Below are 25,087 nucleotides of genomic sequence, written 5' to 3' on the forward strand. Positions count from 1 at the left end.
GTTTTCTGTTTGTTGCGCTATGATGGAAAATGATTTAACATGAGTCATTTTTCAGACGTTACAGTTTTGCAAAAAATGGTATTCTTGTTACTGATGTTAGCTTACAGTGCGTTGAGCTTGGGGAGTTTGGTCAAGGTGTTTTACTTATATAAGTGAGGCAGTGATTTCATTAAACTTAAGCGTTATTGTTTTGGTTTTTAATTTTTAATTTCATTTCAATTTAGCTTAGCCAAGGGATGGGGCCTTAGCTGTGGGGCGGGGCCTTAGCTGTGGCTCATTTTCAATGTAGAAGTTTCAGTTGAAGGTGGCTGCGGGAATGTCATCGGAATGCTGCAATAATAATAATAAAGAACTGCTATTGTTTATTGTGCCGTTTGTTAGCCACACATACTTTCTTTCTTTTGCAATGCGTTCTTGCGTAAAAAGGTGAAACTGGTACCAGATGTCCTGGTGAAGTAGGTCTACCAGCACAGCAGTGAGTGGATGTGTTCCCATTTCAGCCTGACGGACTCTGCGGATGTGGTGTGTGTGTGTGTGTGTGTGTGTGTGTGTGTGTGTGTGTGTGTGTGTGTGTGTGTGTGTGTGTGTGTGTGTGAGAGATACAATGGCCTGATCTGAGCCGCCCTGCGGTTGGGGATATCTCAGGGGCTGTTCTCATTTCTCATTTGGTCAGTAATTCTCTCTTTTTCTCTCTCTCTCTCTCTCTCTCTGACTTATTCCTGACTTCAGTTCTTGCTTCTCTTAAATACTCTTTCTCTTAAATTCAGCCCCTCATCTCCTGGTCCATCTTCTGTTCACACTCTTCCACCTCTCCCTCCTATCCTCTGTCCCTCCAGGTCTCTCACACACACACACACACACACACACACACACACACACACACACACACACATTAGCCAGACTTGCGTTAGCGGCCTGGATCTGTCCGTGGGTTTGCGTGGGTGTGCTGTGACTAAGGCCTCCTGACCGCAGCGGGCATTCACGCCAGCCACCCGTCAGTGACATCATCGCGGCTGTCAAAGGCCCGAGTCCCGTGGAACTTTCTTGCCCTTAAGCAGTGGCGGTATGATGACGTGTGTGTAGAGGCGAGGGAGGCGCACCTGTGTGCTGACCTGTGCGCGCACACCCAGCTGCCAGGAGCTCGTTGCGAGGGTCCAGGGCTGCTGTCACCGGGCACCAACGTTCAGTCGGTCAAGAAAGTCTCAGCTTTCCTCCCTCCGTCTGGTTCTGTGTAAAGACTGCGGCTGACAGACCAGGACGAGGAAAAGGTTCCCGCTGGGTTGTGTCGGTGGGTCCAGGGCCTGGTAGCCTCCTCCCGTGGCTTTAGTGATGCTCCCTTTACCAAACTGACTGGACTTTACCTGTCTGGACTCCCAGACCTTTTCACAGTGCAGCCCTCAGACTGTCAGCACTGTGAGCTATGATAATAGAAACATGGTCATGGCTGCTCTCCCAGGGCTTGAATTACGTATTCAGAGTAGAAACCCCTCCTCCCCCGGGGAACCTGACACTACCCCGGCTGCACAGGAGATGGTCAACAATTGCTGGTGGGCTGCGACCTCGGACAAATTGGCGGTCCAAGGACAACCCTGGGATTGTAGTCCGTGTGGAGGAGACGTGCACGTGGCTCACACGTCACCTTCACTCGAGCAACTGATGATCAAATGGACTGTTACAGCCTGACCCGTACAGCCAGGCCACAAACCCATCAATTCTGGGAACATCAGGGCCAGTACTGAAGACAACGTTTTGGGCGCTGTGGGTGGATAATTCCAAGAACAGATTAAGGAGGAGTCCAGGAGCAGAACAGAAGCTGGAGAACTCCACAGGAATGGAAGGAAGTTCATTGTTGTTGAACCTCAGCTACACTTCAGCGTGTTGACAAAGGCCTGACCTGTAGGGGGTGGTATGGAGGTAAAGGGGCTTCCCCTAACAACAACTAGCAACGATAACCACCTCACTCTGCGGGTTTGCAGGTGGAGACATTGTGCTGCTGTTGCGTGAAGTTCGGGAGTGTGAGACTCCGGAGATGCGTGTGTCAGTGCTGGGCTGTTCAGATCCAGATGCTGCGTTTGACCCCATGAGCCTGTGGACATGGTCCTCTCCTCAGTGCCGGGCCTCTGCCAATGTCTCCTGCTTAAAGACTCCATAATAGTTTCAGTCCCCAAAGACTCGTTTCTTTTTTTATTTTATTTATTTAATTTTTTTGGCGGTTGTTTTTTTTGGGGGTTGGCTTTGTTTTTTTTGTTTTGTTTTGTTTTCGTGTCCTAGCTCAAAGTATTTTTTCATGTTTACTATATGCTTGCTGTTGTTGCTTTTAAAGATATTGGGGACAAATACCCACACTCACTCAGTAAGCTCTCTCTGAGGCAGAGGCGTGTTCGCTTGGTCAGTGACGTCTCTCTGACACGGTGGGGGGGCAGACATCAACAAATCCCTGGTGTCTGCAGTTGATGCTTTGACTCCTTGAAAGAAGAGGCGTCTTCCCTTTCTGGCAGACGAATTTGGAAATTTGCTTTTGGAAAGATGGAGATTCAGTTTTTTTCCAGACTGTAGTGTGATGTCATCAGACTCTTCAGTCCGCTTTCACTTTTTTTTCCACTGAAGGTAGCGGACGTTCCCGCACAGCTGGCCCGTGTCTCTGTTCGGCCGGCTGGGCATGCGAGATGCTGCCGGTTGACTGAGGTTGCAGGATAATAACAGGACTATCACCCTGCAGCACGTGCACGTCCCCGGTGCACTTCCCCAGCATGTGTGCATCTCCGGTGCAGAAGTGGCTCGTAAGTTCCTCAGTCCCGAAACAAACCATTCCCTTCAGATCTCGCCATAGTGCAGATGTGTGTGAGCAGCTGCTCGGGAACCTGGCAGGTGTTTCGGACCTGGGCCCTTGTCGGGTCATGGACTGGTCATTACTCGCTCTCGCCTGTAAGAATCCAGATCCTTTTTGCTTCTCTGACAACTTCCTGCACCACTGTGAAGCTAAAACCCACATGGTTCTTACTGATCTTGTGAGAAATTCTGTTGGGTTTTTTGTTTTTTTTTTTGGTCAAAGTGTGTCACGTGATCGCTGTGCCTCAGACTCCCAGTCTGTTTCCAAAGCAAGCATCCATGCAGGCTTGGAAAATCTGGAAGACAATACTGAGTTTCTTCTCAGGTAATGGTCTACTGTTCAGCTCATAACTGAGTCACTGCAGAATTCACACATTCGCATAAAGCAGAACTGTGGGTGGAGGTTGGTGTGTGTAGGATGGTGGAGGTTGGTGTACGAAGAGGTCAGGGTTTGTTTTTTACACCTAGAAGGATGTTCTCTGTGTTTGAATTTCCACTTTATGTGGTGTGAAGGGCGCTGGTGAAGAAATAAGAGCTCCACAGTGCTGAGCTGTGTGTGTGCCATGCGATGAAAGTGTTGGGAAGGAGCTGGAATCTTGCAGAGGTCTGGAAATGTGTAGAAATGGAAGCAGACATGTGTGAGGAAGGTTGAGGACCTGGCTGGGCTCAGCACTAGAGCAGCAACACGGGGTGCTGTTTGGACCTCCGGTGTCCGTGTGAAGATGGCCTCCTCTGCAGGCCAGGCTGCATGGTGCTGACCCGTCACTCCTTCAGGGCGTTTCTGAGCTGAAGGAAAAACTGATGGGGTTTTCTGCTCTTTAAGTACGGGGCTTTTCCTCTGCATAGTTTGATGGAGTCTTCATTATTGCTTTACAGTCTGAATTTTTTTTTTAAAACATGAAAAAGATTTAAATTCAGTTTGATTTCAGCATTTAAAAAGATCCTGGATCATTTTAATTTGATGCTGTGATTCTACACTGAGAAACAGCAGAACATAGATGCTCATCAGCGTGTCCGGACCCCCGGCCGGGGCTGAGGCTTGTGTGTTGAAGTGTAAACCTCCCGCTGGGCTCGAGCCTGGGGCAGGGGGCCGTGCAGCAGCCGCAATCTCCGTTTTGATGAATCGTGTTCAGTGAGTCTTTTGAGCGGGCGGTGGGAGCGACTCTGGGAGCTATGAAAGGGGCCGGGGTGTCTCCGGAGTATAAGAGGTTCCGGCTCACCTTTGGGTGGAAGTGCCCAGATAATTAGACGCCTTCGCTGGGATCGCCGGCATGCTTTGTTCTGTGAGAGTCAAATATTAAGCTGATTGCGTGATACCTCTCTGAGCGGGTCAGAGTTACACATCCAGCACAAGACGCCTAAGACACAGCAGCGATGCATCTTCACTCTGTTTGAACCGAATCAGTAACAAAGAGGAATTCCAGCCACAGCCATTAGACGGAAAGCACAAACGTGAGCAGTGAGCTAATACAGGCCAGCTAGCGTGATGTCATGTTTACGTTAATGCACAACTAACCCTATTAATATTAATGAAACTGAAAAATAATCCTCCACATTAGCACTTTTAGCATATGTATGTTGTGCTTTCATTTTCATATGTACATTGTTCCTTTTCATATTCATACGTACATTGTATTTCTTTAACAGAAGAAAGTTAAGGGGTTGTATGTGAATGTTTATATTCAGCAAGCAGTAAATCAAAGCTTTGACACTCTGCATGCGAGGCCTGTGTGCTGGGAGCTAAAGAGACCTCTGTAGGGTGGGGAGGGTTTCCACTGGAGGTCTGAAACAGAGACCAGCTATAAAACTTTATTAATAATAATAATAATAATAATAAGAGGGATAATTAAGACTGGCCCCCGGACTGTAGTGACGTCAGTAACACAGACCCTCTGTTTGTTGTGAAAGTTTAAAGCTTCAGTCTCTGCATTTTTAAAACCAAATCTTTGCAGTTTAGGTTTGTGTGAATATGATGGTGGTGGATAATTAGAGCTTTGTGACTCCAGAGCTTTGAATGTTTGTGTTCAGTTCAGACTAAACTTGGAAGCTATTTGATCAAAGTCCTCGGCTAATTAAGTTTGAAAGTGAATTAGTTTTCCATTTTTGTTGTAGTTTAATTTTTCCACACTCACCATATTTATAAATAAGGATTATAGTCCAAGTCCAGCTTGGTGTGTGTGTGTGTGTGTGTGTGTGTGTGTGTGTGTGTGTGTGTGTGTGTGTGTGTGTGTATTGTACCCCATGATGCCAAGTCGTGGAGCCTCATCCTGGACATCCATTTAAGTTCTGTTCCTGGATCAGCTCTGTCCATCAGTGCATTAGTGGAGGGCTAATGCCCGTGAGGGGTAGTTGACGATGTATGTGTGTTTGTTGTGTTGCCTCTTCATCCGTGACGCAGGAGTCTGATTGGTCTTCAAGAGGGGAGCTGGCTAATGTCCTGTCTGAGGTCACAACTGGGCGATAGTGATGTTGATCCAGGAACAGAACATGAATGTTTACCCAGGGTCAAAATCACCATGTCCTCATCCCTCGCCCTGTCTCTCTCCTGTCTCTCTCTCTCCTGTCTCTCCCCGTCTCACCCCTGTCTCTCTCCCTCGCCTTCTCTCTCTCCTGTCGTCTCTCTCTCTCTCTCTCTCTCTCTCTCTCTCTCTCTCTCCTGTCTCTCTCTCTCCTGTCTCTCTCTCTCCTGTCTCTCCCCGTCTCACCCGTCTCTCTCCCTCGCCATCTCTCTCTCTCTCTCTCCTGTCTCTCTCTCTCTCTCTCTCTCTCCTGTCTCTCTCTCTCTCTCCCTCGCCCTCTCTCTTATTTCACCCTCACTCTTTTTGTTGTTTTCTCTGATGGAATGGAATGGCTTTGAATGATGGGAAGCTGTCTGGAATTCTGGGATATCCTTCCCCTGCTAGTCTGGAATTCTGGGATATCCTTCCCCTGGTTTCCTGCTTGTGGTATGGCAGAGAAAATTCACAGCCAGTAGTTCTGGTGTCTGAGAAGATTGACGTTTGGTTTGAGGTTTCCGTGTAACGGAGCAGCTGTGGTATGGGTGGGTGTAGTGTGAACGGGGTGGGTGGGGGGTGTTTGAATCATAAATATAGCTGAAGTTTAGTGGTGTGCAGGGCATGGTTGTGAGAGTGTGTGAACAGGCACTTAAGTGTGAAGATGGTCCCTCCAGACCTTTATTCACCCAGAGAGGGGGTTGCACACACGGGTTTGGCTCCTCTCATGCTGCCTCTGATTGGCCTGAGGAGGCCCCTTCAGTGCAAACACAAAGGAGACGAGGAAGAGTGGCCTTCCTCATCTTCCTGGGGCTGTTAATCTTGCTCATTTCCCTCACCCATCCTCTCACTGTTTCTCATATACTGACTTTCCCATTAGGTCATAATATTCACTCTTTTTTTCATGAATATTTTTTTGTCTTTTCTTTGTGCGCTTGTTTCCCCTCTGTGTACATCTGGACTTCAGATCTCTTATAGCTGCAGCAGCGTCGTTTCTGTCGAAGGTGCCCAGCTGAGCAGCAGGGCATTCTGCTTGTTCTCTGCTGTGCGGTTGTTAACGTTCAGCAGGGTCATGGTGCTGGCAGACTTTGGTGAGTTTCTCAGCTGGTTCTCCGGTCCTGACAAACGGCAGTGTGTTGTCTGAACCCTCCTGTTCTCCAACATAAACCAAACCTCGCACACAAGTAGTTAACCTGCCCATAACCCCGCCCCTGAGCTGTGGGTTGGTCTGCTAAAGAATGGATCCTCAGGACCTTTTCTCATGGAGAACAGCAGGGTTTCTCTTTTAGGATCTCCATGATGGGAGTTCCCTGCTGCTCTGTTCAGATGGTGGTTTCCTGGGCCACTCCACACACACACACACACACACACACACACTTTCTCAGGCTCCAACCACAGCCCCCTGACGGTTGGTTCAGCTAATCGCCCCCTCCCCCCCTCCCCTCTTCTCGCCTGCCCTGAAGGCCAGATCCCCTGCTGGCTTTCCGGTGTTCCTGCCCGGACTGTATTTGCTGCATGGTCCGTATGGCTTTTGTGCGGCTTGTGTTTGGCTCTTCCCAGTCCAGGAGGTTGACCTGGTTGTGGTGGGCTGGGCTCTGATTGGCTGGGCTTCATGCCAGCAACAGGGCTATGCCTCATTCTACTTCCTGTGTGTGTGTGTGTGTGTGTGTGCGTGTGTGCGTGTGTGCGTGTGTGCGTGTGTGCGCGTGTGCGCGTGTGCGTGTGTGCGTGTGTGCGTGTGTGTGTGTGTGTGTGTGTGTGTGTGTGTGTGTGTCCCAGGCCTCCTACTCAGATCTGTGCCTACCAGAGCCTCCTGAACCTGCTGGTGTGTGGCTGTGTTGTCTGGGAGGCAGAGACAGTTTTCCTGGGAGATAGGAAGATCTAAAATTAGCACCTTGTGTCAGACAGGCGCTCCACTGGGCCTTTTATCCAGAGTTTTATCATCACTTTCACATCTCTGTCTCTCTCTCCTCTCTTTCCCTCTCTCTCCCTCTCTCTCGTTCACTACTGTCTGTTTCCCTCTGTCTTTTACCCAGATTTCTCCCTGATGTGGCAGGACTTTTTGTCCAGTCCTAAAAGGCTGCTGTCTAAATCCGCTACACAGTGTTGATTGCTTTCTGTCTGTTTACAGTGTGATTCCGTGTCCATGACAACCAGAGCCAGAAGATGAAATGTCACTGCAGTGGGTGGTTAACCTGACAGCTGCTTACTGTCTTGTGCTCTTAGCAAAACCGTGTGTGTGTGCCTGTGCTGGCATCTGCAGCACTGGTCTTTGTAGTACTGATGATGCAGATGGTACTAATATGGACGTGGTTCCTATAACCGCTTCCTCTGAGCTCTGGGACCAAACTCAGATGTTCCTCCTGGGGGTTTAGGAGGACTTTGATCAATTAAGTCCTCAGATGATGTGGAAAATGTGGTCAGAATAGTACAGCCTCTCCATAAAGGAGTCGCCCATGTGTTTGTAATAGCAACGTAACCTTGGCTTGGTCATGTCTGTGAATGAGCACACAGTCCCACTGGATCACTCACTGGCTATTGATACCAGTACATTACTGGAAGGTTTTGGTTAATGAGCTGCAATCAACCACTGACTGGCAGCCTGAGCAGAGAGGCTGAGAGGTGAGTGATGCAGTGAGGCAGAGAGGGGAGTGTAGCTGAGAGGTGAGTGATGCAGAGAGGGGAGTGTGGCTGAGAGGTGAGTGATGCAGAGAGGGGAGTGTGGCTGAGAGGTGAGTGATGCAGAGAGGGGAGTGTAGCTGAGAGGTGAGTGATGCAGAGAGGGGAGTGTAGCTGAGAGGTGAGTGATGCAGAGAGGGGAGTGTAGCTGAGAGGTGAGTGATGCAGAGAGGGGAGTGTGGCTGAGAGGTGAGTGATGCAGAGAGGGGAGTGTGGCTGAGAGGTGAGTGATGCAGAGAGGGGAGTGTGGCTGAGAGGTGAGTGATGCAGAGAGGGGAGTGTGGCTGAGAGGTGAGTGATGCAGAGAGGGGAGTGTGGCTGAGAGGTGAGTGATGCAGAGAGGGGAGTGTGGCTGAGAGGTGAGTGATGCAGAGAGGGGAGTGTAGCTGAGAGGTGAGTGATGCAGAGAGGAGCTGGAGCTCTTGTTTGTTTTCCTACTCATACCTCACAACGCACACACGCGCACACACACACACACACGAGCTCTAAAACCTTCACCAATCAGATTTATATATTTGTTTTATTACCAAATGCTGTCAACGCCAGTTCACACGTCTAGACTTGTGACAAGGTCAGCAGATTTCACACAGCTAAATGATGTCTTTTTTAGTTTTATTCTACACACTACAGGTGGAGTAATCATTAGATGTGGAAAATATAGTTTGGTCGCAAGTCATAACTATAGATATTTCTAAACAAAATGCTGCAGTTTAGCTAATGAGGAGCCAGTGAGAGACCCGGAGAGGTGGAGGGCTGCGTTCTGGTCTCCTGAGAGGTGGAGGGCTGCGTTCTGGTCTCCTGAGAGGTGGAGGGCTGCGTTCTGGTCTCCTGAGAGGTGGAGGGTTGCGTTCTGGTCTCCTGAGAGGTGGAGGGTTGCGTTCTGGTCTCCTGAGAGGTGGAGGGCTGCGTTCTGGTCTCCTGAGAGGTGGAGGGCTGCGTTCTGGTCTCCTGAGAGGTGGAGGGTTGCGTTCTGGTCTCCTGAGAGGTGGAGGGTTGCGTTCTGGTCTCCTGAGAGGTGGAGGGTTGCGTTCTGGTCTCCTGAGAGGTGGAGGGTTGCGTTCTGGTCTCCTGAGAGGTGGAGGGTTGGGTTCTGGTCTCCTGAGAGGTGGAGGGCTGGGTTCTGGTCTCCTGAGAGGTGGAGGGCTGCGTTCTGGTCTCCTGAGAGGTGGAGGGCTGCGTTCTGGTCTCCTGAGAGGTGGAGGGCTGCGTTCTGGTCTCCTGAGAGGTGGAGGGCTGCGTTCTGGTCTCCTGAGAGGTGGAGGGTTCGTTCTCCTGGTCCTCCGTAACCCTCTCAGTGAGATTCCTCGGTGGGTTTTGTTGAAAAGGCCCCCTGAAGTCTGGATGGATACGTTTGTCTGTTCAAGGTCATCGGATGCTGATTTATTTATTGCTTTGATAAAGCTACGAAACATAAGATATGAATCCACCACAACCCAAAGTTTTTCATGTGGCTTTTGGTCTTTAGATTCCTTGGTGTGCTGCCTTGGCTCGGGATGGTAATGTCGACCCACTTGGCTGCCCACTGAACAGTCTTCCAAGCCCCAGCCCTGGAATGTCTCTTAATACAGCAGGAATCATTTTGCAGCATCCCTATATTTCCTGGCAGGGCTTGCGATCATAAATATGCTGCAGTCCCGGGGGGCCTGGAGGAGAAGAAGACCCCTCAGGATTTGTCAGCGAAGATACACGGGCTTTATTTCAGATAGCTCGCATTTTGGCTGCTGTTTATGGCCGCGGGAATGGCGAGGGGGGCGGGTTGTCTCAGTCCAACGGAATGTTCTCCCAACATCCATGATTACTGAAAACCAACTGAACATTACACATCGCTGTTGTTTAATTCTCTCATCCATCAGAAATGGGTAGCGAAGGGCTGGGAATAGTAGAGTAGGAAAGTAGAGAAGAGAAGGCTGCTGATACCACTGGCCGCTGAGTGATCATTGGTTCCACAGTCTGGTCTACTGTGGCCTGAGAGTTGTTTTTTTTGTTCTGTAAGAAGTGTCCTGATTTTGTTTTTTAACTGCTCTAATCCCACCAGATATATATGGCTGCAAAAACTATTTGTTTTTGCCTAGACCATGTCTGTAGCAGACCTGACCCACAGTAGACCGGACCACAGCTGGCCAGGTTGTGCTGCACTCTGCCTCCTACCCATAGCATCGGTCCAGACACTGTGCCGGGTCAGACACGCCGTGCGGGGGGGGTCAGAGATCGGCAGACTATCGTCCTGCTCCACGACTCCGTGGATGTTAGCAGACTGCCACAGGCTGTCAGTGGTTGGTTTGTCCTTAGTCGCAAGCTGCTTCCTTTGGAACGCTCTACCTTCTCCACCAACCAGGAATTCAAGTGAACTTATAGAGACGTGGGATTCAAGTCTGTACTTAGAATTCAAATCCTGGATTTTGTAATCCCTTGTAGTTGATTAAATGATTAATGTAACTGGTTGTCCACTTTGTCATCATCCCTGACTCCTAGATAAAGGGAAGGTGGAAAACCTGTAGGACCTGGAACCTGAGGACTGGGATCTGATTGCCTGTATCCTACACTGGGATCTGATTACCTTTGGTATAGTGAGTAACCTTGTTTTACCTGTAGCATGTGGAGTAGTGTGTGTGGAGCAGTGTGTATGCGTGTGTGATGAGATGCAGATGAGGCTCCCCAGGCTCAGTGGAGGTCATGGGGTCATGGGTCTAGTTCTGTGTCCATGGTCTTCTACCTGCGTGAAAGTGCAGAGAACCTCCGGTCGTTACTGCCTGTGGAGGCACAGTGGTATCGTTGGTGGCCAGTAGGTATATAAACAAACAACCAACAAGCCAAATGGATATGGAGTCAGTGAACAAACGAGAGAGAGGGGTAATGAGAGGGAGAGAGGGAGAGAGCTGGAGCTCCGTTTTCTCGGTGGACATCATCTCGGCGAGGTTGTGTAGCATAACCTCGCTTATTTCACGTCTTTTGTCCTCTGGTCATTTTTCACGTCTCTGGTCTCGTAGCCGTAATCGCAGACGGCGTTGTTGTTGCTCAGTAAGTAGAATAATCCCCCCCCCCCCCCCCCCCCCCCACACACACACACACACACACACACACACACACACACACACACACACACACACACACACACACACACACACACACACACACACACACACACACACACACACACACAAAAACACAACACAAAAAAACACCTTCTTATTCTGTCCAGTTCGAGCTGCACCGAACCAGTCCAGTCCAGTCCAGTGTTCTCCACAAAAAAGCAAGAGTCCGACCGGCCAGCACCGCTGCAGTCCTGGTCACACACCTCGTACCTGGGCATTCTGTCCTCGCCGAACACAAGCGCAGATAAAGATTTTCTCAGTCTAACTTCCACAGGTGTGGAAGGAGAAGGAGTCTGACTGACTTACTGCTCTGAGCCGTGTGTTCAGGACAAAGAAAACCTAGCGGAGGAAGATAAACAGATCGAAAGGGGCATTCAAGCGCAGACTGACTGGTCTGTCGTCGCGTGTGCCTGTTAAAACCCGTGTCAGGATTTTAGGTGGTGCTGTGAGGTTTTATTTCCACTTTCCCATCAGGCCAGCGAGCTCCCTCAGAGTTTCACCACAGTCAGTACAACTGACTCTTCTGAATGGGTTTTAAGACATTTTCAAAGTAGAGGGTTAACAAAAACGATGTGTAGTAGCATAAACCAGGCAGTGTGGTTTCCCCCGTGGTCACATTCCTGTCACTGCGCCATAAATAAAGTTTGACAAAACGGCTTCTCTCTGCTGGCTTGCAGTGTGTCGAGGAGGCGCGGCAGCTGAAATCCGTCATTTTCTTAACTGTGTCTTGAGTAGAAGGAACTCGGGAACAGTGCTGAGGAGAATCAGCTCTTCTGTTAAACACAGACCTTCCCTCATCCACCTGGTGAGAAAAGGTGTGGTTGTTCTCACGCATCTGCGGAGGACGTCACGTCCCAGGTAGCGTTTCCTGGTGACACAGGAAGCAGGTCTGTGCAGGCGATGGCATTTTCCAGACGCTACTCACTTGGTCAGAGGTGTTTGGCTGGGACAGATCACTGTACAGTCTGCTGGTCTTCAGGTTGAGCTTTGCTGGGGTCGTCGTACGGCGTGCTGTAAATCACCCAGCATGCCCCAGAGTCCGGTATTGAGCTGGGCAGTTCCTGTTTTACAGGTCTCAGGGCCAGGCCCCTCCCCACACGTCTCTTTATTGCTTTTCTATTAAATGTCTGGGTTTCCAGTAACCCTGGAGCTGAGTCAGCAGAGAGAATCCTCTCTGACTAGAGTGGTCTGTTCTCTGTAAACAGGGTCAGTGCTGTAATACATGAAAGGGTCACCGTCCAGTTCGTAGCTCTCTTAAATGCCCACAAATGTGCATGTCTGCCTACCCCACAGGGGGCGCAGCAGAGTCCTGCTTGCTGTGGGGGGTCTTTGTTAGGGTCCTGACTCTGCTGTTTGTGAGGTTATGTGAGGTTATGCTGGTGGAATGTTGTTTAGTAATGAATTAAAATGTCCTTCATGGTTAACGGTGTTCCACTAAACAAAGCTGGGGTGGCGTGCAATGAGAGTGGCATTCTTCAGGACAGTCTGCTGCCTTGCTAGGATGATCAAAGCTTGTAGCAGCTCCGAGTTTGTCTGTGGGAGCGCCCGTGTCCGTCTGCCTCTCCCTGTGGTCACGGTCCAATTCTCTGTGCTCCCTGCTCATGGCAGCCGAGGGCCTCTTCTGTTTAGCTAATCCAGCTGTTGTGTTCCAGCCCTACTCTTCCCCTACACATCTGTCTGTGACAAGGAGACGAACAGATCCCACAGTGTGAATGGGAACGCTGGGACCACCGGCTCCCACCTACACCGGTGCCATGGCGGCAGTCCCTCGCCGGGCCCCAGAGCCTGGGGTATCTCTCAGGGTTAGTACCATGTCTGCGTGTGGTATTCTGCACTGCAGTGACAGACGTCCCCTCGGAGTCTCCTCTGCTGTTCTGCAGGACGTCCTCCGTCTGCTGGCAGCAGGGGCTCCGTGGATCTGGCTGTGGCTTTTTCTCTGGCACGAATGCCAGACAATACGGCTGCGGTCTCCGACATCAGGACAGTGTTGTATAACTTTGGCATACACACGCCGACATCTCAGATACCCCTGGTTACTTTTTAACGGCACACTGTAAACAGCACAGCCCTCACATGCCTGCTCACTCGCTCTCACACCCACACACACACGCGCGTGTGCATGCGTCTCACATTCTCTGGTCAGCGTTAACAGTGTCCAGTGTCTCCTCTTGGGCTCCTGTGTGTGGTGAGCTGTCTGTTCCGTGTGTCCCACACTGCGAGGTCAGACCCGTGTCCCGTGAGAGCACGGGACGCCGCCTGTCGCCACTGCGGCTCAGATGTGTCTCCTCCACGTCCTGACAAACTCTTTCCAGGCTACCCTGCCCGCTTTTCCCTGGAGCGCCGCTGTTCCCTGTGGTCCGTGCGCTCCACTGAACAACTGCTCCACGTGGGTCAGAACCCTCTCTCTCTGCACTGCTGCGTGACCTCCGTGAATTGTGAGCACTCAATTCCATAGGAGGCCAGACATGCGTCTTTAAAATTTCCCACATTTAGGATGCTGCAGAGTTTGTGGCCTTGACACTCTCATTCTCTCTTGATAAACTGGAGCTGTGGGTTTGTGATTGGGTATCCCGGCTCCTTCCCAAGCATCTCCAGCAGGAAGTCTGCAGGCCCCCCCTTCTTGCTCAGCCCACCAGTCTCAGTGTAATATCTATCACGATGTCTTGCTCCCTCCGTCTGCTCTCCCAAGCCCGGCCGCTGCTCACCACGGCAGGGCTGTTTCCGGGGCAACGCCGCTCCCTGCCCCGGCAGGGCTGTTTCCGGGGCAACGCCGCTCCCTGCCCCAGGAGGGCTGTTTCCGAGGCAACGCCGCTCCCTGCCCCAGCAGGGCTGTTTCCGGGGCAACGCCGCTCCCTGCCCCAGCAGGGCTGTTTCCGGGGCAACGCCGCTCCCTGCCCCAGCAAGAATGATGACGCGTTTTAACTTTGGCAGCTCAGAAAAACAGTTTGTCATGATCACCTTCAGTACACATCTGTATGAGCCAGCTCGGCCTCCCTCGGGAGCGCCGCCCCTCCCCCACTCTGTTAAAGGGCTGGATTATGGAGGTCCTGAGAGTGATTTCTCTCACACAGACTCCATCCCTGAGGGCATGTTCGCTTTCACTGCCATTAAAGCACTTTAGCATGGTGCTAACTGTTCTCCATTGGCTTTCATGCATTATTTAGCGGCATTAGCTTTTTGGGGTCAGCTTAGTCTGTTAGCTTGCTAGCCTTTGGGGCTTCCGCCTGAGGGGCTCAGACCAAAGAGGTGAAGGAGGTTGATAAGTCAGAGAGGGACCAGACCCGCGGATGCTGGCGTGCCTGCTCGTGTGGGCGTCGAAGGGGCTCACACTCACAACTCACTGACCCTCAGAGCCCCGAGTTCCAGACACAGGGCTCCACAGACACCACAGGGGTGTGTGACCTCTGACCTCAGACACCCATGAGGTCGAGCGTGGTGTTTGGTTTCCTCCAGCATGGTGTTCCTCATGCTGGGGAGAGTTCAGTTCTCTGTAGGATGGTAGTTTTTAGGGGCCTGCAGACAACAGCTCTGTTTTAAAACCCTGTGGGTCGCTGGGGTTCATGGGAAGGTGAGAGGTGAGGAGAGAGAGGATGTTTGAAGGCCAGGTTGTTACTGCTTCTGTGCTAAAGCTATGACCTTTGACCTCTTCCCCCATTCCCCAGTGCAGCTTGCATGAGTTGTTCATCAGAGCAGAGAAATGACCCTGAATGTAACCTGACAGCTGTTCCGCCACACACACACACACACACACACACACACACACACACACAAACACACACACTCCTGCCTCCCCTCTAAACATAGCAGCTGAATCTCCAGGAGTGGCGGTGGGTGTTATGGGCACTGTTGTGGTGGTGTGGGCACTGCTCCAGTTACAGGCCAGGCAGACTGAACACAGGAAGGGGCTGGGGTGTGTGTGTTTGTGTGTGGGGGGGGGGGTTGAGTTAAGGTGGGGGGTTGATTTAAGGCAAGGGGTTGAGTTGGGGGGTGTTTGACTTGAACAGACTGTCGATCCTCCATGAAACCATGAAATCCTCCATGTGTTATTAGTAAGCAGCTCGATGTAGCTAACCTTGTCTGAGAGCCTGGTCCAAACATGGCTCAGTGTGTGTGCTTCTGTGGGTGTGTTAATTCAGTTTAGCTTTACTGGCCGGTTGCCAAAGTAGAATACTGTGAACTAAATGTACCAGCAGTAATAGGAGAGCCAGTAAATGTCTGATACACACAAACCTCTCTAGTGCTCCTTAATGGGCATGTGGCACAGCTTTGTGTTAGGAGTAGGCATGGTAACACACATCACTGTGACAACAGTGCAGCACAGCTCAGAAAAACATTGTGTGTGTGTGTGTGTGTGTGTGTGTGTGTGTGTGTGTGTGTGAGTGAGAGAGAAAGGTGACTGGTGGAGGTCTTGTCCAGATTCCCCTCAGTTTCGTGCTGTGTAGCGGTGGTCTCCAGGAGTGTCACACATGCACGTTTTAATGAGGGGAGGAGAGGTTACGCCTTACTAGGTGCAGGTCATGTGACATGACTAAAGGCTACAGTGTTGCAGTGAAGCCCCTCCCCCAACGACCCGGACCTTCACAAGTAATCGAGCGATTGTGTGACGAGCTTAATGTGCGTGTGTGTGTGTGTGTGTGTGTGTGTGTGTAGGTACTGTGTCTTCTGTGGTTTTAAAAGCAGACAGGATGAGCTGTTGTACTGTAGCCAAACCTGAGCCTGCTGTACCTGAGATATGTATGCTAGTTAGTAATGTTCACCTATGTCATGCATTATGACCTCGTCGTGTGTTAACTGGTATGTCACTTTTGTAGGTTCAGTCACATTTGTTTCAATAAAACCTTTTAAAAAAAATCTCTCATTTGATTGTAGCCTGCAGTCATACCTTACAAACACATCAAGAGATTAGGGTGGGGTGTGTGATCACTGATTGGCTGAGGGAGTGTATGATCATTGCTGATTGGTTGAGGGGTTGTGCAATCATCGCTGAACTGGCTGAGGTGCAGCTGATATGAGCCACATTATGTGGTAATGCAGATTAAATGCAGCTCACACTCCCCCAGAGCACTGGAGAGTGTGTGCATGGGAGTTCCACGGGTCATGCAGAGGTCAGAAGGAAGTGTGAGCCCCCTGCAACCCGGGCCACCGACAGTACCGTGGTGAACGTGGCCATGTTGTGTTGTGGTGTATTCATTAGTTCCAGCGTCTGTCTTGGAGCTCCTGTGGGACGTTTGTGTATGTGTGTGTGTTTGGGTGTGGCGAGTGTCTGCTCCGTTTCCGGCGGGTCTGTGCTGACTACCCTTCCCGTGTTGGGTGATCCGCCTCCTTCCCAATCCTCTGTGTGAGGGAGCACGCTGGCAGAACGGAGGTCTCTGTGTGCTGGGTGGGGGACTCTGGCATTCTCCAGCGTGTAGACCCACAGCAGCTGCGGCTCCACTGCTGGGAGCCTCAGAGGAGGAGGGATTGATATTTAACTTCAGTAACACCTGCTACTCCATGCCAACACAGCTTAGTATTGACAGACAGACAGACCCCGCCCCACATATGTTAATGAAGGATGGAGAAAGTCAGGTCTGCTGTGTGCTCGCTCTCGTTCTCACACACACAGGCTCCCTCTCGCTCACTCGCTGTGTGGGGGTGTGGGGGTGTGGGGGTTGCGGGGAGGAGTTCTTGTTTCTTTTCTTCTTTGCCTACTGTGTCATGTGCATATGTTGTCTGTACTCTATGCAAAGTAAACCCTAGCAGACACACGGCCTGGTGTGGGGGGGGGGGGGTGTAGTGGTTAGAGGTCAAGCAGGAGGAAGGAATTTTCCCCCTGCTTCAGTGACCTTTGACCCTGCACCTCTCCGGTCCAGGGGCGGAGCAGGGGACACAATACTGTGCGTCTCTCACAGTCGACGCCCCATCCTGCCAGCTGTCTCTGCTAAATGAAATCTCACACTCTGTGCCACAGGCAGCAGGAGTCAAGATTAAAGTCGCTTTCAGAAAGCAGCTTTTGTGTGGCTAGGCTAACGACAGAACAACACCCCCGCTCTCTCTCTACCCCCACCCCCACTCTCTCGCTCCCTCGCTCTCTCTCTCTCATTTTCTCCTTTCCTCTCTTTTCTGTGCATGTCTGTTTCTCAGTTTTCTGCTACTTCACTAAGCCCTTTGACATTCTGGCATCTGTTTTCTGCACCAACACTTTAATTTATCACTGAATTATTAGCTGAGATCCCTCAAGATCCCACATTGTGCTTGGGACTTTGACATGGTGTGTGTGTGTGTGTGTGTGTGTGTGTGTGTGTGTGTGTGTGTGTGTGTGTCTGTCTTGTCTACTTGTGAAGGTGTTCACTAGGGGGGTAGTTTCTATGGCAACCAAACCGCTCTATCCAAAAGCAATTTAGCCTTTGAATCGCTGTGCAACTGAACTGCACAATGGTCTGGCAAACGAACGTTTCAGGTGATAAACGCAGCGTGTTATTGCTACATCAAATCTAAGAGTCCAGGGAGGGACTCCAGACACTGTGGGCACAGAGGAGGGGTCCACAAACACCCGCCAGTCAGCCAGGAGACACCGTGACACAGAGGAGAGGGGACCCATCAGCCAAGCGTCTGTCCAGAAACGGGAGCTGAATTGATGGGACGCTGCATGTACTGATCGGGGGCTGGGCGACTTCCCTGATCTCATGGGTGGAGTTCTCTCTTGGGCTCCACCCTTCTTCTTGCTGTAAACCAGCCAGGACAGAGCTCCAGACACCTGCAGGCCACTCCCATAAAATGAGCCAATGAAATCGTAGCTGTCCCTGCTGGGGGCAGACCACTCATGACCAGAGGCTGACAGACTTCCTGTCCTGTGATTCCCGTCTGTTCCTGATGTCTGCCTCTGTCACGTCTGTGATGGTTTAGCAGCAGACTGAGTTGGATTCAGGGTCTCAAATGAGGTGACGCTTCCTAGATTCCAGACCAAGCTGTTCTTAAGAGGCTTAAAGTGTGTCAGGATGTGCACAGGCAGGCGGCCAGCAGCCTCACCGCACGGATGTGGACCGCTCCGAGATGAAGAGCGACGTTGGCGCAGCTCCGTGAAGCTCTAGAACTCTACAGCACTGAGAAGCTTCCAGAAACAGCCACACTATAAAGGTTTTATTGTTTAACTGAGAGAGAAAGATAGAAAGGGACATGGAGCGGGGAGGGGGATGGGGGGTAGTATTCCTACAGGAGAGAGAGAGAGAGCGAGAACACAACCTGGCAGTCCAGACTGACCGATATAAAAAGTCATGGCTACCCAGAGAACACAGAGCCACCCCTGAAAATAAATCAGCCTTGTACAGAACCTTACACACACTCATACTTACACACACACACTCTTACACACACACACACAGTTTTTTATATATATATATATATATATATATATATATATATATATATATATATATATATATATATATATATATATATATATATATATATATATATATATATATATGTATATATATATATATATATATATGTATATATATATATATATATATATATATATATATGTATATATATATATACACACACACACACTTACTTAGACACTTACACACATATATATATATACATATATATATATATATATATATACATATATATATATATATATATATATACATATATATATATATATATATATATATACACACACTTACACAAATTTACACACACACTTACACGCACTGCAGTTCAGCGTAGAAGTTTGTTTCTAGTGTGACAAACTAAGGGAGAGATGTGAAATGATATAACGTGAGCAGCAGCAGTGTGAGTTACACCAGCCCTCCTACTCCACAGCACATGTCCAGCTGGGAGGCCACTGAGGTCCGTAATGTTTCGCGTTAGCGCAGTTGTGTCATTGGTCAGTCATATGACACTCATACATAATCCCGGGTAACACGGCGCAGTTTCCGCGTGAAGAGCGAGCCAGCTCGAGCGTCGTACTAGTGTAGAGCACTGGCTCCGGTCTCGTTTGCTGCACCAGGCCATTCGACCGGTACGATCAGCTTGAGCCGTCACCGGGATGAGAAACCGGGTTGTGTTAAATGTGATTTTTGTAGCTTCAGCAGAATACGTGCAGTTGTTCGTTCTGTACCACACATGCTCCTGACCACACAACTGGGAATCGCAAGCAGAACTTTTCACCCACTTCCGCTGGTCTTCTAGGAGTCCGTCAATCTCTCCGTGTCCCGGGAAACGACACTTCCGTTGTGTTGTGACTGTCAGAAGTTGGACAGCATTTCCAAAACGTAGCGCGCGTGCTGTCATTTTGAATGAAGCGTTTTCTGAATTTGTAGCGCGTGTTGTCATCTTGATGAATATGCTTTGTGCATTAATAAATACTTGTGTATTTGGGTCTTCCCAGCCACCGTAGTACCGTGCCTAACTGAAGAGCGATGGCACTTTCTTGGAACTGCTTGGTGGGCTCGCTTTTATTGCATAAATGTGTCTGTGCGGGCCCTTAGGTGTTTGGTGTTTTCTACTGCATGCGTCACATCTCTGTCCAGTGCGAGGCCAGCCACGTTCTCTCAGACTTGTGGTCACCCGGTCACGCGCCTAGTGCCGAGCCACTCAGAAGCCTCGTGCTGATTTATTTAGCAGGTTTGTTCTGTGCGCGCGGGAACGGAGCCGTGGGAGCTGCGTTTGGTCGGGGGGAGATCTTCCGCGAGCTCGCTGAGTTGGTGAGCCTACGTTGCCGCGGTTAAATCGGCCTGCTCGTCCACGCGCCCGTTCAACTTCAGAACATTTTAAAAGCACATGGGTGGTGTAAAAATGGAGGAAACGGTGATTTCTGTACCTGCAGTGTTTATTTCCAGACGCATCAGAAGGGAGGGGAGGTGTGTTGTGAGGAGTAAACTCCTCTTATTTATTCCTCTGGATGTTAGAGATACCAAAAGATTTACTCTCCCCTCCTCTCTCTCCTCTCCTCCTCTCCCTCTCTTGCTCATTCGATGCAGATGAAGCTGTGGAACAAGTATAAGGTGACCAGTATCCCCTCGCTTGTGTTTGTGGATGCAGCCACAGGAAAGGTGGTGTGTCGGAACGGTCTGCTGGTGGTAAGAGACGACCCTAAAGGTGAGGACTCCCCTCACAGCGCGCACCACCCTCCCCTCACAGCGCGCACCACCCTCCCCTCACAGCGCGCACCACCCTCCCCTCACAGCGCATACCACCCTCCCCTCACAGCGCGCACCACCCTCCCCTCACAGCGCGCACCACCCTCCCCTCACAGCGCGCACCACCCTCCCCTCACAGCGCGCACCACCCTCCCCTCAGATTCCTTCCTTATAAACAGAATATTTTCTGCCTCTGAAAGTCCGAAGACAGAAACCTGCCTGGACTTTGTTAGGGGCATATGATATTCTGGACTGGCATAAGGTGGATGTAGGTGGCTGTCATCTACAGTTGAGATGTGCATATTCCTGCTCCTGAATGGCACCCATCCCCCATTGGTCCGCGTCTGGCATCACAGAGTTCAGGAGGGAGCGGTTTTCCCATGAGCACAGTGACACACTCCCCTGTCACACTAATGAAGCATGGCGCTGGTGTTCATGTGTGATCGTGTGTGTGTGTTGCCTACCATGTTAATCAGTGGCCAGTTCCTGACCATATGCCAACTGCTATATGGACATTTGGCTAGCGGAACACTTTCACTACTAGTAGCATGAACATGGTAGCAGGTGGGTTGTATGTGGGTTGGTTTGTGTGTGTTTGTTTGTGTGTGTGTGTGTTTGTGTGTTTGTGTGTGAGTTGATTTGTGTGTGTGTGTGTGTGTGTGTCTGTGTTTGTGTGTGGGTTGATTTGTCTGTGTGTGTGTGTGTGTGTGTGTGTGTGTGTGTGTGTGTGTGGGTTGGTTTGTTTGTGTGTGTGTGTGTGTGTCTGGGTTGGTTGGTTGGTTTGTGTGTGTGTGTGGGGGGGGGTTGGTTTGTGTGTGTGGGGGGGGTTGGTTTGTTTGTGTGTGTTGGTTTGTGTGAGTGTTGGGGTGTGTGTGTGGGTTGGTGTAGGTTGGTTTGTGTGTGTGTGTGTGGGTTGGTTTGTGTGCAGTGTGTGTGTGTTGGTTTGTGTGCAGTGTGTGTGTGTGTGTGTTGGTTTGTGTGCAGTGTGTGTGTGTGTGTGTGTGTGTGTGTGTGGATTGGTTTGTGTGCAGTGTGTGTGTGTGTGTGTGTGGATTGGTTTGTGTGCAGTGTGTGTGTGTGTGAGAGAGATATGAGTTTGTTCTCTTTCTCTGTCTCAGGTCATTTTTTTAGCAGTGGTATCTGATATATTAAAGGCATGCTAAAAAGTCTCACTCTGTCTCGCAGGTCTGGAGTTCCCGTGGGGCCCAAAGCCATTTGCAGAGGTTGTGGATGGACCCCTGCTCAGAAGTGACAGGCAGACCACTGATAGCAGCTCCCTGGAGGGCTCCTGTGTGGGGGTGTACTTCTCCGCACACTGGGTGAGTGTGTGTGGGGAAGAAGGAGAATGTTCTGGGGTGGGGGGTGCATGTACAAGTTTGTGTGTGCTTGTGGGCGCACAAGTGTGTGTTTGCGTTTGCGTGTGTGCGTTTGCGTGTGTGCGTTTGCATGTGTGTGTGCGCGCGCGTATGTGCATGCGTGTGCACACATGTTTGTATATGCACATGAGTGTGTGTGCCCATGCTGGTGTGTGAGGGCGTGTGTGTATTCTGACACTTCAACACAGAGTCTTTCCATACACCAGAAGACTCAGACTGTTGTACGCACAAGCAGTCATGCAGTACTGACAGAATGAAAATTACGATGAATTATAATGTCACTAAAATTCACTTCCTAGATTTCACGTCCTTGACTTGCACATAATAGGTTGGACGTCATGGTGAGGTCGTGTGAGTCCAGCCTGGCTTCACTTTGAATATTGTTTAAATCAACATGGCTAAAGCCTACCGGTCTGCCTCACTGTCAGCAGCAGACGACTGTGTGTAATTCCCCCCAGTGCTCTCATCTAGAGAAAGACGATAAAGGATCACAGGGTTGTGGAGAGATTACAAACACAAAACTCTTCGAGGCACCTTCACATGGAGCGAGATGATCTGTTACACGTCATTGTGTGTTTTCTTTTTGTTGTTGCATAAAAACACGATTAATCAGCTCTTAGCAGTACTGAAGCCTCATTTGCATATGTCAACATCGTGCATTGGCAAATGGAAAAGATAAAAGTTGAGAGAGTCCTCCAGCTGCCGTGTGTGTGTGTGTGTGTGTGTGTGTGTGTGTGTGTGTGTGTGTGTGTGTGTGTGTGTGTGTGTGTGTGTGTGTGTGTGTGTGTGTGTGTGTGTGTGTGTGTGTGTGTGAGTGGCTGTGACGTGCAGCATTGTGTGTGTGAGCGGTTATGACGTGCGGCATGGCATGTACATACTAACAGAACCCCTTCGTATGAACCACGACGGGCCATTTCAACCCTCCAGTTCGGCGGCTTCCTCAGTCTGAGTATTTGTATACTTTTAGTGCATGATTGTGTCGTAGTATCCTCCATCTCTGGCGTGCTCATGAGGGGTCCACACCTGGAATCCATTCACGCTGCTTTTGTTAATAGCACTAAAGAAAGAAAAATGGAACCGGACTGAACTGAAAGGAATGTGGATCACATGTTGCATGGAAATGAGGTTTTTGTGGTGCTGTAGTATTTATTCTGCATACCCTTCTTTTCCTGCAGTCTTTGCTGTGAACTGTCAGTCAGTGCTATTTTCTCGTGGTTGGCGGGGCGTGGACATGCAGGCCATGTGTCACCATACAGTGTGACCGGGGGACGTGACACACTGGCCTAAAGGTTTGCTGTGTTTTGCTGACAGCACTTGTTAGAGCTGTTCGTTGTTATGGTAACTTTTGTCATAGTTTCAACATTGTTAGCCTGGACACTAAATGACAGCCACAGTAAGTTGAGGTGGGATTACAGTGATATACACGTAAACAGATACTGTGGATGGATTATTACACGTGTAAACAGATATTATGGATTGAGTGCTGCTGTTGGGATGAAAACAACTTGGAATCTCCAGTTGAACTGCGTTCATTTAGTCTGATAATCACAGTGTGCAAACACTCCAGCTGTAGGTGTGTGGGTGTGGGTGTGGGTGGGGGTGTGGGTGCAACAGCACTAACCCTGACCCCCAGACTCACTTTATTCATAATGCACACGGACCCTGATGCGTCAGTGTGCTTGTTATTCCATCACAGCATGCGTGTGTGTGTGGGTGTGACAGGGGTGTGTGTGTGGGGGTGACAGGGGTGTGTGTGTGGGGGTGACAGGGGTGGGGGTGACAGGGGTGTGGGTGTGGGGGTGACAGGGGTGTGGGTGTGTGTGTGGGTGTGACAGGGGTGTGTGTGTGGGGGGGTGACGGGTGTGTGTGTGGGGGTGACGGGTGTGTGTGTGGGGGTGACGGGTGTGTGTGTGGGGGTGACAGGGGTGTGGGTGTGTGTGGGGGTGACAAGGGTGTGTGTGGGGGTGACAAGGGTGTGTGTGGGGGTGACAGGGGTGTGTGTGGGGGTGACGGGGGTGTGGGGGTGACAGGGGTGTGGGTGTGTGGGGATGACAGGGGTGTGGTGCTGTGTGCTGATACTGACAGCAGAGAGCCAGAGGCTGTGTTCCCGATGGCATACTGCAGAGTACTCATGTACCAAGTGTGGCCACAGTAGTATGGGGTACTATGGGGTATTTAGTAGTATACAGCAGTATGTATGGGGTCTATAGTAGTGGTATACAGCAGTATGTATGGGGTCTATAGTAGTGGTATACAGCAGTATGTATGGGGTCTATAGTAGTAGTATACAGCAGTATGTATGGGGTCTATAGTAGTAGTGGTATACAGCAGTATGTATGGGGTCTATAGTAGTAGTGGTATACAGCAGTATGTATGGGGTCTATAGTAGTGGTATACAGCAGTATGTATGGGGTCTATAGTAGTGGTATGTATGGGGTCTATAGTAGTGGTATGTATGGGGTCTATAGTAGTGGTATGTATGGGGTCTATAGTAGTGGTATGTATGGGGTCTATAGTAGTGGTATACAACGGTATGTATGGGGTCTATAGTAGTGGTATACAGCGGTATGTATGGGGTCTATAGGAGTGGTATACAGCGGTATGTATGGGGTCTATAGGAGTGGTATACAGCGGTATGTATGGGGTCTATAGGAGTGGTATACAGCGGTATGTATGGGGTCTATAGGAGTGGTATACAGCGGTATGTATGGGGTCTATAGGAGTGGTATACAGCGGTATGTATGGGGTCTATAGGAGTGGTATACAGCGGTATGTATGGGGTCTATAGGAGTGGTATACAGCGGTATGTATGGGGTCTATAGGAGTGGTATACAGCGGTATGTATGGGGTCTATAGGAGTGGTATACAGCAGTATGTATGGTGTATACAGTAGAAGTGTAGGGTGGAGCTATCTTCATGTATCCAGTATGTGGGCTATCGCTGGGCATGTGGCCCTGGATAATGAAAAGATGGCAGAGTTTTCCTGCTAGGGGCAACAAAAACACAAGGAATGCTTATGGAATAGCTCACCTCATGAGCCTGATGGTCTCTCTCTCTCTGTGTGTGTGTGTGTGTGTGTGTGTGTGTGTGTGTGTGTGTGTGTGTGTGTGTGTGTGTGTGTGTGTGTGTGTGTCACCAGTGCCCTCCCTGTCGCAGTCTGACTCGTGTGCTGGTGGAGTCCTATAGAAAAGTGAAGGAGTCTGGACAGAAGTTTGAGATTGTGTTTGTTAGTGCTGACAGGTAGGTTATAACACACACACACACACACACATACATACCCACCCTTCTCCCCCTCACATACATACGCGTGCACACACACACACCACACACACTCTCTCCTTTTGCTCTGTGTGGTGATAGGTCAGAAGATTCCTTCACACAGTACTTCAGTGAGATGCCCTGGCTGGCAGTGCCGTACCCAGACGAAACCCGGAGATCCCGCCTCAATAGGCTCTACGGCATCCAAGGTGTGTGTATCCGTGTGTGTG

General features: G+C 50.1%; 1 protein-coding gene across 3 annotated transcripts in view; it reads left to right on the plus strand.

Moving 5' to 3' along the window:
- Nucleotides 1–25,087, plus strand: part of nxn (nucleoredoxin) — a 33,081-nt gene that overhangs the window by 2,346 nt on the left and 5,648 nt on the right. For 2 of the 3 annotated variants that reach the window (XM_027024698.2, XM_027024700.2), the window contains exons 2-5: nt 20,065–20,182; nt 21,409–21,542; nt 24,739–24,839; nt 24,960–25,066. In XM_027024698.2, coding sequence (XP_026880499.2) covers nt 20,065–20,182; nt 21,409–21,542; nt 24,739–24,839; nt 24,960–25,066 — 460 coding nt within the window. Of the gene's footprint in view, nt 1–10,472; nt 10,568–20,064; nt 20,183–21,408; nt 21,543–24,738; nt 24,840–24,959; nt 25,067–25,087 lie in introns of all 3 variants that reach the window. The other variant, XM_027024699.2, reaches the window with a different exon arrangement.

This window comes from Electrophorus electricus, chromosome 15, assembly GCF_013358815.1.
Source record: "Electrophorus electricus isolate fEleEle1 chromosome 15, fEleEle1.pri, whole genome shotgun sequence".
Classification (NCBI taxonomy): domain Eukaryota; kingdom Metazoa; phylum Chordata; class Actinopteri; order Gymnotiformes; family Gymnotidae; genus Electrophorus; species Electrophorus electricus.